The 12,807-nt window shown below is 36.9% G+C and overlaps 1 protein-coding gene across 5 annotated transcripts in view; it reads left to right on the forward strand.

Annotated features, from left to right (window-relative positions):
- The window catches only part of chchd3a (coiled-coil-helix-coiled-coil-helix domain containing 3a), a 70,720-nt gene extending 62,825 nt beyond the window's left edge, over window positions 1-7,895 (forward strand). For all 5 annotated transcript variants that reach the window (XM_016540564.1, XM_016540565.1, XM_016540566.1 and 2 more), the window contains 2 exons: window positions 1,467-1,602; window positions 7,240-7,895. In XM_016540564.1, coding sequence (XP_016396050.1) covers window positions 1,467-1,602; window positions 7,240-7,263 — 160 coding nt within the window. In that variant the 3' untranslated portion in view covers window positions 7,264-7,895. The remainder of the gene's footprint in view (window positions 1-1,466; window positions 1,603-7,239) is intronic.
- The last annotated feature ends 4,912 nt before the right edge of the window (window positions 7,896-12,807 follow it).

A 12,807-nucleotide genomic window follows, 5' to 3' on the forward strand; every position in this document is an offset into this window, starting at 1 on the left:
CGATACATCGATACGATGTCTGACGATACGATGCATCGATGCCACACATAAAATATCGATATCATATCTGTAGTATAAATAGGCACCCTTATTTTGGCACTGTCCACACTTTCACATAATGTCCGTCTATGCATTACCGCCAACGCGTGCATTCTCGCTCAAACTCACGTATCAGGACTCAATATAAGGACTGCCCGGAGGTACAAGGTGAGCATAAAAGACGCTCGGGATTGTTTGCGGAACAGTCGAGCGCTGTGTGAGAAGTTTTCTGCGCGCACGCACACAGACAGCCGCGTCTACACCGCTCTCTTCCGCTTTTTTATGCATGGATGAATAAATACAGACAAAATTACATCAAAATGCGTGTTTTGGCGAAAATCCGATTTACACCCCTACTTGAAGTTATATTTGTGAAAGGGACAATTTAAAACAATAAAAAAAATCTTAATTATTCCAAACCTTCCAAATATGCACCGATAGTGTATATTTTCACTGTAACTGTTACAAAACAAAGTTGGCCATAGGCATGTTTTTCCCCCCCTGATAATCCATAGCAAGCCTTCATTTGTGAAATGTGGGATAAGAAAGATGAAGAAAAAGTCCTCATAAATAAATGAATACTGTTTCACATGATGTTTGGTGTTTTCTTACAAAATGTAAATTGATAGTGCTGTCTAACATCAGACAATATATTTATCAAGTTTATCGGTGTAGACTTGTGGGCTCAGACACATGGTACAGCTGGAGGGGTTTAGACGCAGGTGTGTGTGTGTGTGTGTGTGTGTGTGTGTGTGTGTCAGTGAGGGAGCATCTCGCCACTGGAGAATCTACGCATCAGAGACACAAGCTGCCCTGATTAACACTGCTTTCAATTATCTGGGTGGGTGGCTTTACTTAGCTGTACTTGTGGAGACAAAACTGTCACCAGAAGTTAACTAAATCTGACAAATTCCCTTTGGAGACAGATGCGAAGGTCATCAAAAGTAAAAAATTATTAATAAATTAGGGAAACAGTGTTTTTTATTTATTCTAAAAATGCCGAAAAGTTAATTTAGGTTTGAGTTTAGATTAGTAATTATAACCAACTTTATAAAAGCCTATGGCATATGTTCATTTAGGTTAAATATGTGTGGTTCAGGATGTCTGCGGCCTGATGTATGTCTTGAAGCGGCACCTCGTTAGACCTCCTGCACTGTGATTCAACATGCAATTATCCTGCAAACTAATTCTGCACCAATCAATTCCGCTATTGATTAGTGATTGATCTGATGTTTACTTGTGAAAGCACAGCAAGAATATCATTTAACAGCTCTTTGTCACTGCCACAGGTTCAGTTTGTTAAAAATGGAAAATGTAATTATGATGGATGACCACATTCATTTGCTAAATATATCTGTCCTCTGACTGTTTTTACTCTCTCCTTCTTTCCTTCTTTTACGTTTTTGTTCTCTCTTTCTCTCTCTCAGGCGGTATGAAATTAGTCCAGTGTGCACCGACCTTCAGGGGCAGATTCTGAAGTGCTACAGAGAAAATGCCGGGAAAACTCTGCTGTGCTCCAACATCGCCTCTCTATACATGCAGTGTGTCAACAATGCTAAACGGGTAAATATTTGTCTGATATTTTCACCATTGGATAGTTGTAGTTTAGTTCAATCAGATCAAAAATATCTATAACACAATGTTTTTTTGTGTGTATTTTGTTCTATTTAACACAAGTTTAAGAAATGGTTAAATGTTATATTTTCCAGAATTTTACTATTTTTAATACATTATTTAAAAATTATACATTATATATATATATATATATATATATAACATTTTTATTTTTCACAAGAACTGTAAAAAAAATATATTTTTTATTCATCGGGTAAATACCTGTATGATTTGAGGTCTTTATTCCATGGCACGTGAGAAACATGTAAAATGTTAATGTTATATATTGTTATATACAAAAAAGTATATCTAAAAATATTTTTTTATTCATTGGGTAAATATATGTATAGTTTGAGATCTTTTATTCTAGGGCATAGAAGAAACGTATTAATATATAAGTGGGTAACACTTTACAATAAGGCTCATTAGTTAACATTAGTTAACTACTTTAGTTAACACGAACTAAGAATGAACAATAATTCTACAGCATTTATTAATCTTAGTTAATGTTAATTTCAACAGTTACTAATGCATTTTTTAAATCAAAAGTTGTGCTTGTCAACATTAGTTAATGCACTGTGAATTAACACGAACTAACGATGAACGACTGTATTTTCATTAACTAACATTAACAAAGATTAATAACAAATATTGTAATAAATGCATTGTTCATGTTAGTTAATACATTAACTAACATTAACTAATGGAACCTTATTGTAAAGTGTTACCTATAAGTGTTTTATTTTTAATAAAAACAATAAAAAATACATTTTGAGACCGATAGAGGTTGTTATTCTAGAGAACATGAGAAATGTTTCAACATAATATGAAATGTATGTTTTAATATAAATGTAAAATAGGTTGTAGAAGAATTAAATTGAAAAATCACTCATGTTTGTCCCTTTTGCTCATGGTGCTAGTGCTATGCATCAAGACACATTCTAGCATCTTCTGTTTTGTATGTTCTACCAGTTCCCAGTAACCCCAGCATACGAATTAGCATCTACAGCTGCTCTTTAGCCCACAGCATCCAGTGAAACAGCGTTGCCGTCCTCTCCAAGCCCTGTAATAACACACTCTCTGCCTGACCCGCACCTCTATTTGCAAATCGAAACTTCTGCCCAGTGTTCTCTCACTTTCTGCTTGGCTGCAGGTGCCACTAAGTTCACTCTAAATTGTAGGCTCAGACGAAAGACTCATTTCAATAATACCAGCTGACAGCTGCTGTTCTTGGTGCCGGGCGTAAGTGTGTGTTAAATGAAGTAAGTGGGAACGGGGACGTGTCATTTAAATAGTGCCATCCCACAATCCCCCGCCGCAGCATCCCTGGTCCAGATTCCGCAATGCAAGGATGGAAATGGGCAGAATTGGACCGACCCTCTCCGAAAATCTCCTCCGCACACTCCAGCAATTCCGTGCAAACACAATTTATATTCAGATGGGACTTTCCATTAGATTTTTACAACAGCACAGTTTTGGGAGCGAGAGCGAAAGAGTGTTGCCCTCTGGGGTATTAGTTTAAAGCAGGGGTGCCCAAACTCGGTCCAGGAGGGCCGGTGTCCTGCAGAGTTTAGCTCCAACCCCAATTAAACACACCTGAACCAGCTAATCAAGCTCTTATAGGCATACCAAAAACTTGCCAGCAGGTGTGTTGAGGCAAGTTGGAGCTAAACTCTGCAGGACACCGGCCCTCCAGGACCGAGTTTGGGCACCCCTGGTTTAAAGCAACGCTGTGAATTCTGCCGCACTTAAGCAATACATCATGCAAATAAAGAGATGTTTTATTCATTGTTGTGTATGCGCCAAATTTACCTGTAACTTCTTTAGCATCTCTAATGTTTTTGTGTTTGTGTATATGCATGTTCTTAGTATTGTTGTCTGGTAAATTTAATATGGATTCCAATAATGGCATGAAGTATTTTATGATTTTATTGACTCGGCTGTGAGGAACAGAGGTGACCTGTGTAATAAAGTTTTATTAGTCACACAGGAAGACAAAAAATAACAGCCAGATAACAAAATAGCTAAACTGCTTCTGTGCTGTGTGTATGCATGAGAGAAAGGGATGGAGGGCTGTGCAGCCATGCGAAATATGTACCGTATTGACCCGAATATAAGACGATGTTTTTTTCTTGGAAATACATCTGAAAAAACACGGTCGTCTTATATTCAGGGTCTAGACTTTGACATGTCAATAATACACCCACAACAATAGGTGGCGCCAAATACGCATAAAACGAGTGTGCCATGAAATACGTAATGTAATGCGTGTTGGAAAGATCGCCAGTAAAAACAAAAGAAAAAGAAAACCTTACAGCTGCATGAGTCGTGACTGTCACGTTAGCCTGATGGGACCAAACTCCCTTTGTGATTTTAAAACCTAAGACAGTACCCAGATTTGAAGACTACAGTAAGATTTAACTTCTACTGTTAATAAGATTTTGGTAGGCTACTATTAGATGGATAGCCTAAATGTCCTAATTCAGATGGGCTACCTGTGTTTTTGTTTTTTTTAATAGTATATCAAAAAGTGTATATTTTTTTAATGTGATTGTTGATACATTTTACCAGTTTTTACCATACTTTCAAAACAAAAATTAAAATAGGAAAAATATGCAATATGAAAATAATTGAAGACAAAATGTGTTTTACTGAGAAAAAACAAGATTTGGTTTTTAAAAAGCCTTTTTCCAAAAGGTACATCTGGAAAAAGGGGGGTCGTCTTATAATCAGGGTCGTCTTATATTCGGGCCAATACGGTATATTTTGAACATATGAGGGCTATGGTTTGCTGTATAGCTACCATTTACTTCAGCAAATACTTTTTATAATGTATTAATGAGTCAGTTACTTGAGTAACTGCTCTGACAAATTCAGTGTGTAATTTGTTACACTGAGCATTTTTGACCAATTCATTAAAAGAATCTGCTCATAAGAGCAGAATCTTGTGAATCTCCACACTGTTGTTGTTGTTCTTTTCTTTCATGTTTGTTTTTTGTTTTGTTTTGTTGTCCGGTGTCCTTGTTTTGCTTTTGTTTTGTTTTTGTCTCGTGTTGTGTTGTTTTTTATTTTGTTTGCACGACCGCTATGCAATAGAAACATGCTGTGTATTTATTGTCAGAACCCAGTATTTTATTTTTGTTTAATTCAATTCAGAGTGCAAACTCATATGCTATGGTAAAATATAATCATAGTATTGTAGTAAATTAAATCGTGTTTATCAGGAAATTAGATAAAATTTTGTCTGGTCTGTAATATTTTCACTTGCATAGTTTTGATTGTAGAGGATATGGGCATGTCACACAACCTTTCCATGATGGCATCAGTCTAATTTGGCTAAATCTTCTACCAAGTAACAAATAATTTTCCACCAAAATACTGTCGTTTGATTGGACACTCTGTCACCTCGGCTTTGACTTGCCATGTTTTGTAGTTTCTCGCATTTTTGACTTCCATCTATCGCCACTGTAGATCACAATGTCTGATATGTTGGCCAGTCCTTGCTTGTCTGTCTGGATCTGGAAGTCCCTCAGGATCTTAAGAGAACAAGGACCGGATAGCACTGTATATTTGTATAAACAAGTCTTTTTGAAAGAATCTAGATAGAGTGGCTCTAATCAGTGGTCGCCATTGCTAAAGAGCCGAAGAGGAATGAATTCCCCTGATACAGCCTGAGTAGCAGAGAGGGTAACAACAGTGATCGGTCATGGCTGTGGCTGTGTGGACGTAATTACTCCATGGTTTATCTTTGCTGGACTGATAATATTTTGGCTGTGACCTTCTTCTCCTTCTTCCATCACTTTGTGAAGCAGTGACTGCGGTACAACCCCGAGCCGATAGTGCCCAGAGATAAAGCATACGCCCTCTTCCTCTCAAAGCACCATGAATACTACTTTATCGCCAGCGATCTCCCATTCGCTCTTTTTTTATTCTTAACGCGTGGTCAAACACTCCTTACCCTCCCTCACTCTTTTCTCTTCTCTCAACTGTTGTCCACTCTATCAGAAAGAGCGTAAGAGTTTGGGACTGCAGCATCTGTTTGTGCCAAGGCGTATTTTTCACTGGCTCAAACTTGTTTCCTTCAGAGGTTTGGAACAAATGCCACCACCTGTTCGAGTGTTTTTCTCTGTTCTAGAACTTTCTGCATATTTTTAGCAAAATAAGCAGTGAGTGCGTGAGAGAGATGCAGAAATACATTACCTTATTGCAGTGCCTTAAAGATGTATTCACCCTTATATTGTTGCAAGCCATATGGTTTTCTATCTTCCAAAGATCACAAAAAGAGATGTTATACTCTGCTGTTTTCAATAAAATAAAAGTGAATGGCAACCAAGGGCTGTCATGCTGCAAAAAAAAAGCTTAAAAAACATAAAAGTACCATAGTCATTTGACCAATTTAATTCAGTTTTTTTATTGTTTATATTAAAACATATTAATGTTGAATTTGCCTTTATTTTTACATTTTGATTTTAATTTTAGATTGTTTTAGTCAATTTTGTTATGCACTTTTTATTCTCATTACTTTTTTTTCTATTTAGCTTTAAATCATTTTTGTTTTAGCTTTAGTGATTCTAATACTTAGATGTATTTTCATTTTCAGCTAGATTTTCAACTGATATTTATATTTTATATAATTTCAGCTTTACTGAAAACTATTTTTAATAGTTTTAATTTTAGTTAATAATAACAACAGTGATTTAAATAGGTGCATATTCAAATATGGCGCTTCACAGACTTTTACATGCCTTAACGTGCCATATTTGTATATATGCAAACCTGAATAAGAGTTAAGAGATGTTCATTGAAAAATGTTTTGAATTTGGGTGTTCCTCACAAAAATATGACTTCAGAAGATTTGGCATATAGCACACAGTTAATCTGGACTACTTTTATAGTATGTTATGGACCACTTTTATGATGTATTTTTTTCAGCTTGAAAGTTTGTCACCATCCACTTTTATTGTATGGTAAAGAACAGCGTAAACATCTTCTTTTGTATTTAATTTGCTAAGGCACGTCATACGGGGTGAACTGTCACTTTAAAGTGACAATTAATTGAAATTGTCCTCATTTACTTTCTTAATAAATGTTTAATATCCCATTTTGCTCAAAAATATGTCTGATTACATTAAATGGGTTGCAACTACCATTAATGTGAGTTCAAATAAGGACGAATCTGTTGTTTTCTCTCAAAACATCTCTATGGCTTCTTCCTTTTTTATAGTCTTGACGACAGACCATGACGCCCGTCTATCTTCTCCTCTCCTTCTCTTCCATGCTCTCTCTCCTCTCACTCTAGGGATTCTTATTTCCTGTTATCGGGTGCAGTAGCCCGTGAGAGATGCGTATTGATGGGAAGAAAGAGCCGTGTGTTTACGTTTGGTTGTGTTGGGGCTTTTTGCTTCCACCGTGGTTTGCCGTGTGGTTCATCTCTCAAGAATATGCACACATATGCACTCACATTCACTTCTTTTTCCTTTTAACTCTCTCTTTCACCTTGTGTATTTGCATGCAAATGCCATGGAAACGTGCCACTGCATCTCTGGCTTTTTTCCTAACATGCACTGCCTTTTTGTCTTTGTCTAGGACAAGTTGAGGACTGGAGGTTAAGTCTCTGAGCAGGAAGAGAGGAAGACCTGTTTGTATCTGTGATCTCACCGTTTATCGACTGTCGCCAAGGAAAGACGCCACCCAGAGACACACCTGAACCAGAATCTGCAGTGATAGACTCCCTTGAACCTTCCTTTTTTACCTATACCCTTTCCCATCACTTTTACCTTCCTCCCTGTTATTTCTCCTTTATCCAGTAAAGGGAAACTGGTATCCATTTATGAAATGGACAGAATCAGTAAACAGCGGCGATCGTAGGTGGAACTCAAACGTTCTGAGCACCACGTTTTTTGGTTCACAAAGGATTGCACACAGTGAAGAGAACCAAACTAGACACCAAATATTGGCCACTCTAGGCCAATCTAGAACCAACCACAGCAGAACTCAGAAATCTGAGTTGGTTCTAGATTTGGTGGGTCTGGTTACGTAGCGTCATTTATCCAGCCGTCATACCTGTGATCACCACAATCCTCCATCACACTTCCCATTGCACTAGTCACATCTTCCAGCTGTTCGTTGTGTTTTCGCGGGTGATGTTCATTGACGTTTTTTTTTTTGTCTTGTCGTTAACACAGAAAGTTCAGGTCTGATCCCCTGATCTGCTTTAAAGATTAAACAATTCAAACCCTAAACCACTTCTGACTGTGTCGCATTACTGTCTTAATACTAGGGCATGATTAAACACAGGTATCAAATTAATCACATGATGCACAATTAATTCATTAATCAGAAATAATCACATGATTGTTTCTGAAAAAAGCCTACAAATACGGTCTATTTTGCAACTTATTTTACTACAATTATGAGTTAAATTGCATTATACTGTGTATAATTAAAGTATCAGATCAGATCAGTCTTTGACTGTTAAATTGCATCTCACTCTTTGTCAGTTCTTGTGCCGTAAGTGCTGCATTTTTAAATAGTTTTAAAGACACGTTAAGAAATTTAGCTTTTTTTATTGAATTAATCTGACTACATTTATGAGATAGATTGAATCACAAATAATTAGAATATCAGGTCAGTCTTTAGCTGTTACATCATGTCTTGCAATTTTTCAGTTCTTGTGCTTTTTACAATGTTCTCAAGATGCATTTTAATGTTTTAATGCTTGTTTTTGTTTAGAAGTAATTTAGCTATTTATGACTTAAATTGTCAGCGTTAGTTACATTATTGTGTTTCTTAAGCTTTGATGATGTTTAGTTGTAGATTAGCAATAGTTTCATGAAAACCTTTTTTTATATATAGAGAATTTGAAGAAAAGTGAGAGAGAACAGCGAAGAATGAGAGTGTTTGAGAGTGAGAGCACATTTCCATTCTAAAGCATAGCCCCACTCTCTCTTTTATATCTCTTTCCCCTCCCTCATTCTCCTTGCCATTTTAAATTTATCCGTCAGACTATGCCGTGTCGCTCCAGTAGTTCTGGAGAGCTGTGAAAATGCCTCTTCACTTTCAGGCTAAAATCCGCTTCACACACACATACGCACATTTATAAAGTTGCCAGCCATGAGAAGTCCTCTCCATGCCAGATGAACATTCTCTGTGCACTGGTGGTCTGAAAATATGGCAAACACAAACATACCACTTCTGCTGGATCTCTCTCTCTCTCTCTCTCTCTCTCTCTCTTTGTCTCTCTCTATCTCTGTCTCTCTCTCTCTCTCTCTCACACACACATCCCTATGTTTGAATACAGACACATTTATGAAGGTAGTGAAAGCTGGATTGACTAAATGAAGGCAAAGGCTGGATGGACAGCACATCCACATCAAAATTTCTAGGCCAAGTTTTTGGTGTAGCATCTGGGAATGTGTTGAATCCTGTCCCTGTCAGAGACCCTGTCAGTCAGGTATGTTTGGCTCCATTTGAGATCTTCAATAGTCAACATGTAGTTAAAATGAAACTTATCTACTTCCCTAAAGGAATAGTTCACCTGAAAATTAAAAATTAGCTGAAAGTTTTCTCACCCTCAGGCCATTCTTGATGTAAATGAGTTTGTTTCTTTATCGGAAAAGATTTTTAGAATTTTTTTTAGCATTACATCACTTGCTCACCAATGGATCCTCTGCAGTGAATAACAGTAAGAGTTCAAACAGCTGATAAAAACATTGTAATAATCCATAAATTAATCCACACGACTCCAGTCCATTAATTACTATTACTATAAGTATTAGTAATTACTATTACTGTGTTAGGCTAACCCAGACTTGTCACAGCACTTACATATTATTGCTCTTTTGTTGGTTTTGATTGCTTCTATTGTCCTCACTTGTAAGTCGCTCTGGATAAAAGCGTCTGCTAAATGACTAAATGTAAATGTAGTTAACATCTTGTGAAGTAAAAAACTCTATGATTGTAAGAAACAAATCAATCATTAAGGTGATTTGACTTTAAACGGTTGATTCTGGCTAAAATACCAGACCATAATCCATAATAATGCTTCCTCCAGTGAAAAAGTCCATCCCCTGTTGTTCTCTAACATCAAAATCCACCAACATGTGTGTAACTGTTTTGGACTGTTTTCGCTTGTAAACTGTGCTTGATCTAGGCATGTTTCTCTCCTGATTCAGATGAGATGATTATTTGCTGGAGATAGAAGTGTTTTGGAAAAACCTGGAAACAATGGTCTTGATAATGGATTTGTTTCTTACAAACAACCAGATTTTCATGTCACAAGACATTAATTGATGGACTGGAGTCATGTGGATTACTTGTGATGTTTTTTTTTATCAGCTGTTTAAACTCTCATTCTGACAGCACCTATTCACTGCAGAGGATCCATTGGTGAACAAGTGAGGTAATGCTACACTGTAAAAGCTGTGGTTGCCGGAATTTTACCGTTAAAAATACGGTAGCAACGTGTGTAACGCAGGGAATTCTGGGAAGTTCAATTTACGGTTATTCACTGTAAATAACGGTCTTTTTCACTTCCAAAAATGGTATACTACCGTAAAATTAATGTCCAATACATGTAATGTCCAATACAGTTTTTCACTGTATATAGTAGGGGAATTTACCGTTAACCATTTAACAGGTTTTTACTGTAGCATTTTTACAGTCTTTTACCGTTAAATTCACGGTCATTTTTTACAGTGTAAATTTATCCAAATCTGTTCTGTTTAATACATGTTTGTGGTGTACAAGTCCAAAAAAATGTCATATTTGTAATCTTTTGTACTCGCCTTTTCTATCTTCTTACATTTGTAATCCATATCATTCTTCAAAATGGATCCATGCCCTTTATTCCTGTCAGTCTTTTCATGTCTACCTTTTTCCCATTGACATCGTGCCCACAAATGTTGGCTGTCTCTCACAGCTCTTGATTTTCTCCATCATTGCCTCTCAGAAATCAGAGGTTAATCTTCATTCTGTAAAGATTATTCCTCTCAGGGCAGATCTCGCTCTCATCTACTCCCCTCAGAGCAGCTTCAGGGGAAATACTCCTAAATCCTCTCTATTTTATCAGTGCTTTTACTCTCTTTCTACTGATAGCTTTTCAGATTGTTCCTGTTTGTGTGCTGTGTGAATGTTTCTGCCGCCTGTAATCGAAGAGAGTTTCTCACAGAGGGATTATGGATTCTCTCTCTCTGTGTTTCTCAGGTACTCTAATCCTTGCCGAACTAACACTTGACTTTATGTGAGTGACAACAGAACCGTCATTTCGGATTCCTTGTTACATCTTAAAGTATTCGTTTACCAAGGAAATGAAAATATTGTCATCACCCTTATACATTTCAAATCTGGAAGATTTTCCTTCTTCTGTGGAACACAAAAAGAAGATATTTTGAAGAATGTTCATGCTGTTCTTTTTCCTACAATGGAAGTTGATGGTGACCAAAAGAAGAAAGAAAAAAAAAGAGGCTCCAAAAAGAACTATAAAAATATCATATAGTCCATATGAGTTGCGAAACTGTGGAAAAACATTAAGGCCTTGTTTTGTTTTGTATTTTGTATTTTTTATTTTTTTTATTGTCAGTAGCCTATAGCTTATGTCACAGTTTGGGAAATGCACTTTTGTAAAAAAGATGAAAATATCAGATACACTAGTAGAGGGATAATTCAGTCTTCATTTCAATTAACAAACATGTTTTAATAGTTTTATTTTTAATTAACAATAATAACCCTGTTTGGACCCCATTTACTTTCACTGACTGGACAAAAACAGTTGAAACATTCTTCATATACCTCCACAGAATGTTTAGTAGAAGAAATAAAGTCCTACAGGGTTAGAACGATATGAGGGTGGGTGAATTATCTCTTTAAAATAAAAAACTATGAATATTGACTTAAAACTGAGGTAACTACCTGCTTGAGGTAACCTCAACTGTTCTCAGAGCAGTAGTTTGCAGATTGGTACTGAGTGACAGCTAGTTATCCAGTGCATTTGTCTAAGCAATGAGGTGTGAATAACCTATCTACAGTAGGGTGCTCCAGGGGCGGAGCTTACAGGGACATTCTGGTATATAATGCTGGTTTTGTGCACCTGTAGCGCAGGCCCTGCCATGGAGCGACACAGAGTTCATTATTGTAATGGGGAGGCAGATGGCAGTCCTTTCCATGGGCTTCACCAGCCTGATGACTCTATTCATTAGCAAGCTATATCCTCTACCATGCTCTCCAAATAATTTATAAACTGCAGACTTTCTCTATCTGCACCCACACTTCTCTACTCTGCGGTCTGCTCTCCGCAGAGCCGCTAGCTTAGACACCATCTTGGAATAATTCTTCATTAGGATCAACAGCTGATAAATAATGTTTTCATTCTCTTGTGCATGAGGAGCTCCGCTGTATATAATAACCGCTCTGGTCATTTGTCTCCTGAAAAGTGTAACAGGTCCTTTGCTGCTTCTTTTTTTCCATTTGCCCAAAAGGTTATTTTAATTGACCTGTTAAATGTGGCTGGAACATTTATTTTAATTGTTGCTAATGTAATTCAGGCAAAATGGGGCATGTAGAATTAATTGAATTTAGTTAAATAATGCATAAATGAAAGTCTCGTTGACTTTGTGCAGGTAAAAGGAGTGAGAGAGTGAGATTCGGACTAAGTGGATAAGAAAGATTAAATCGCAATCCCTTCCTGCCCATGAACTCTACAGTTAAGACAGGTAAAGCTAAATGAAATTTAATAGGAACATAAAATCAAAATTGATCAAATTAATGCACATTCCTGGATGTATTGTGGTTGGTGTAGTATTTCCTTTTGAGAACATTTTCACTCGGAAATTACTAGTAAATCTCACTAATGGTTACAAAGACAAGTAAAACTGTAATGTAAAATTTAGTTCCTGTATCAAATGAAGGCCCGCCTTCTGAAATACGAAATGTGCTGTGATTGGTTAGCTGGGCCAGTGTGTGTTGTGATTGGCAGCACTCGGCACCTGGTTGGGAAATGTCATGCCCCTTACCATAGACGCCTGCTGTGAGCTTCAGTGTAAATATTGCGTCAAAATCAAATCAATTTGAGCGCCATTTAAACCCGGATGATTGTAACCACTCTAAAGCCCTATTCGCACGGGATTAGTATTACCTGGTGACCTCCAGTCATTTGTA

This window comes from Sinocyclocheilus rhinocerous, unplaced genomic scaffold (genome assembly GCF_001515625.1).
Source record: "Sinocyclocheilus rhinocerous isolate Xijiao unplaced genomic scaffold, SAMN03320098_v1.1 scaffold848, whole genome shotgun sequence".
NCBI classification, from domain to species: Eukaryota; Metazoa; Chordata; class Actinopteri; order Cypriniformes; family Cyprinidae; genus Sinocyclocheilus; species Sinocyclocheilus rhinocerous.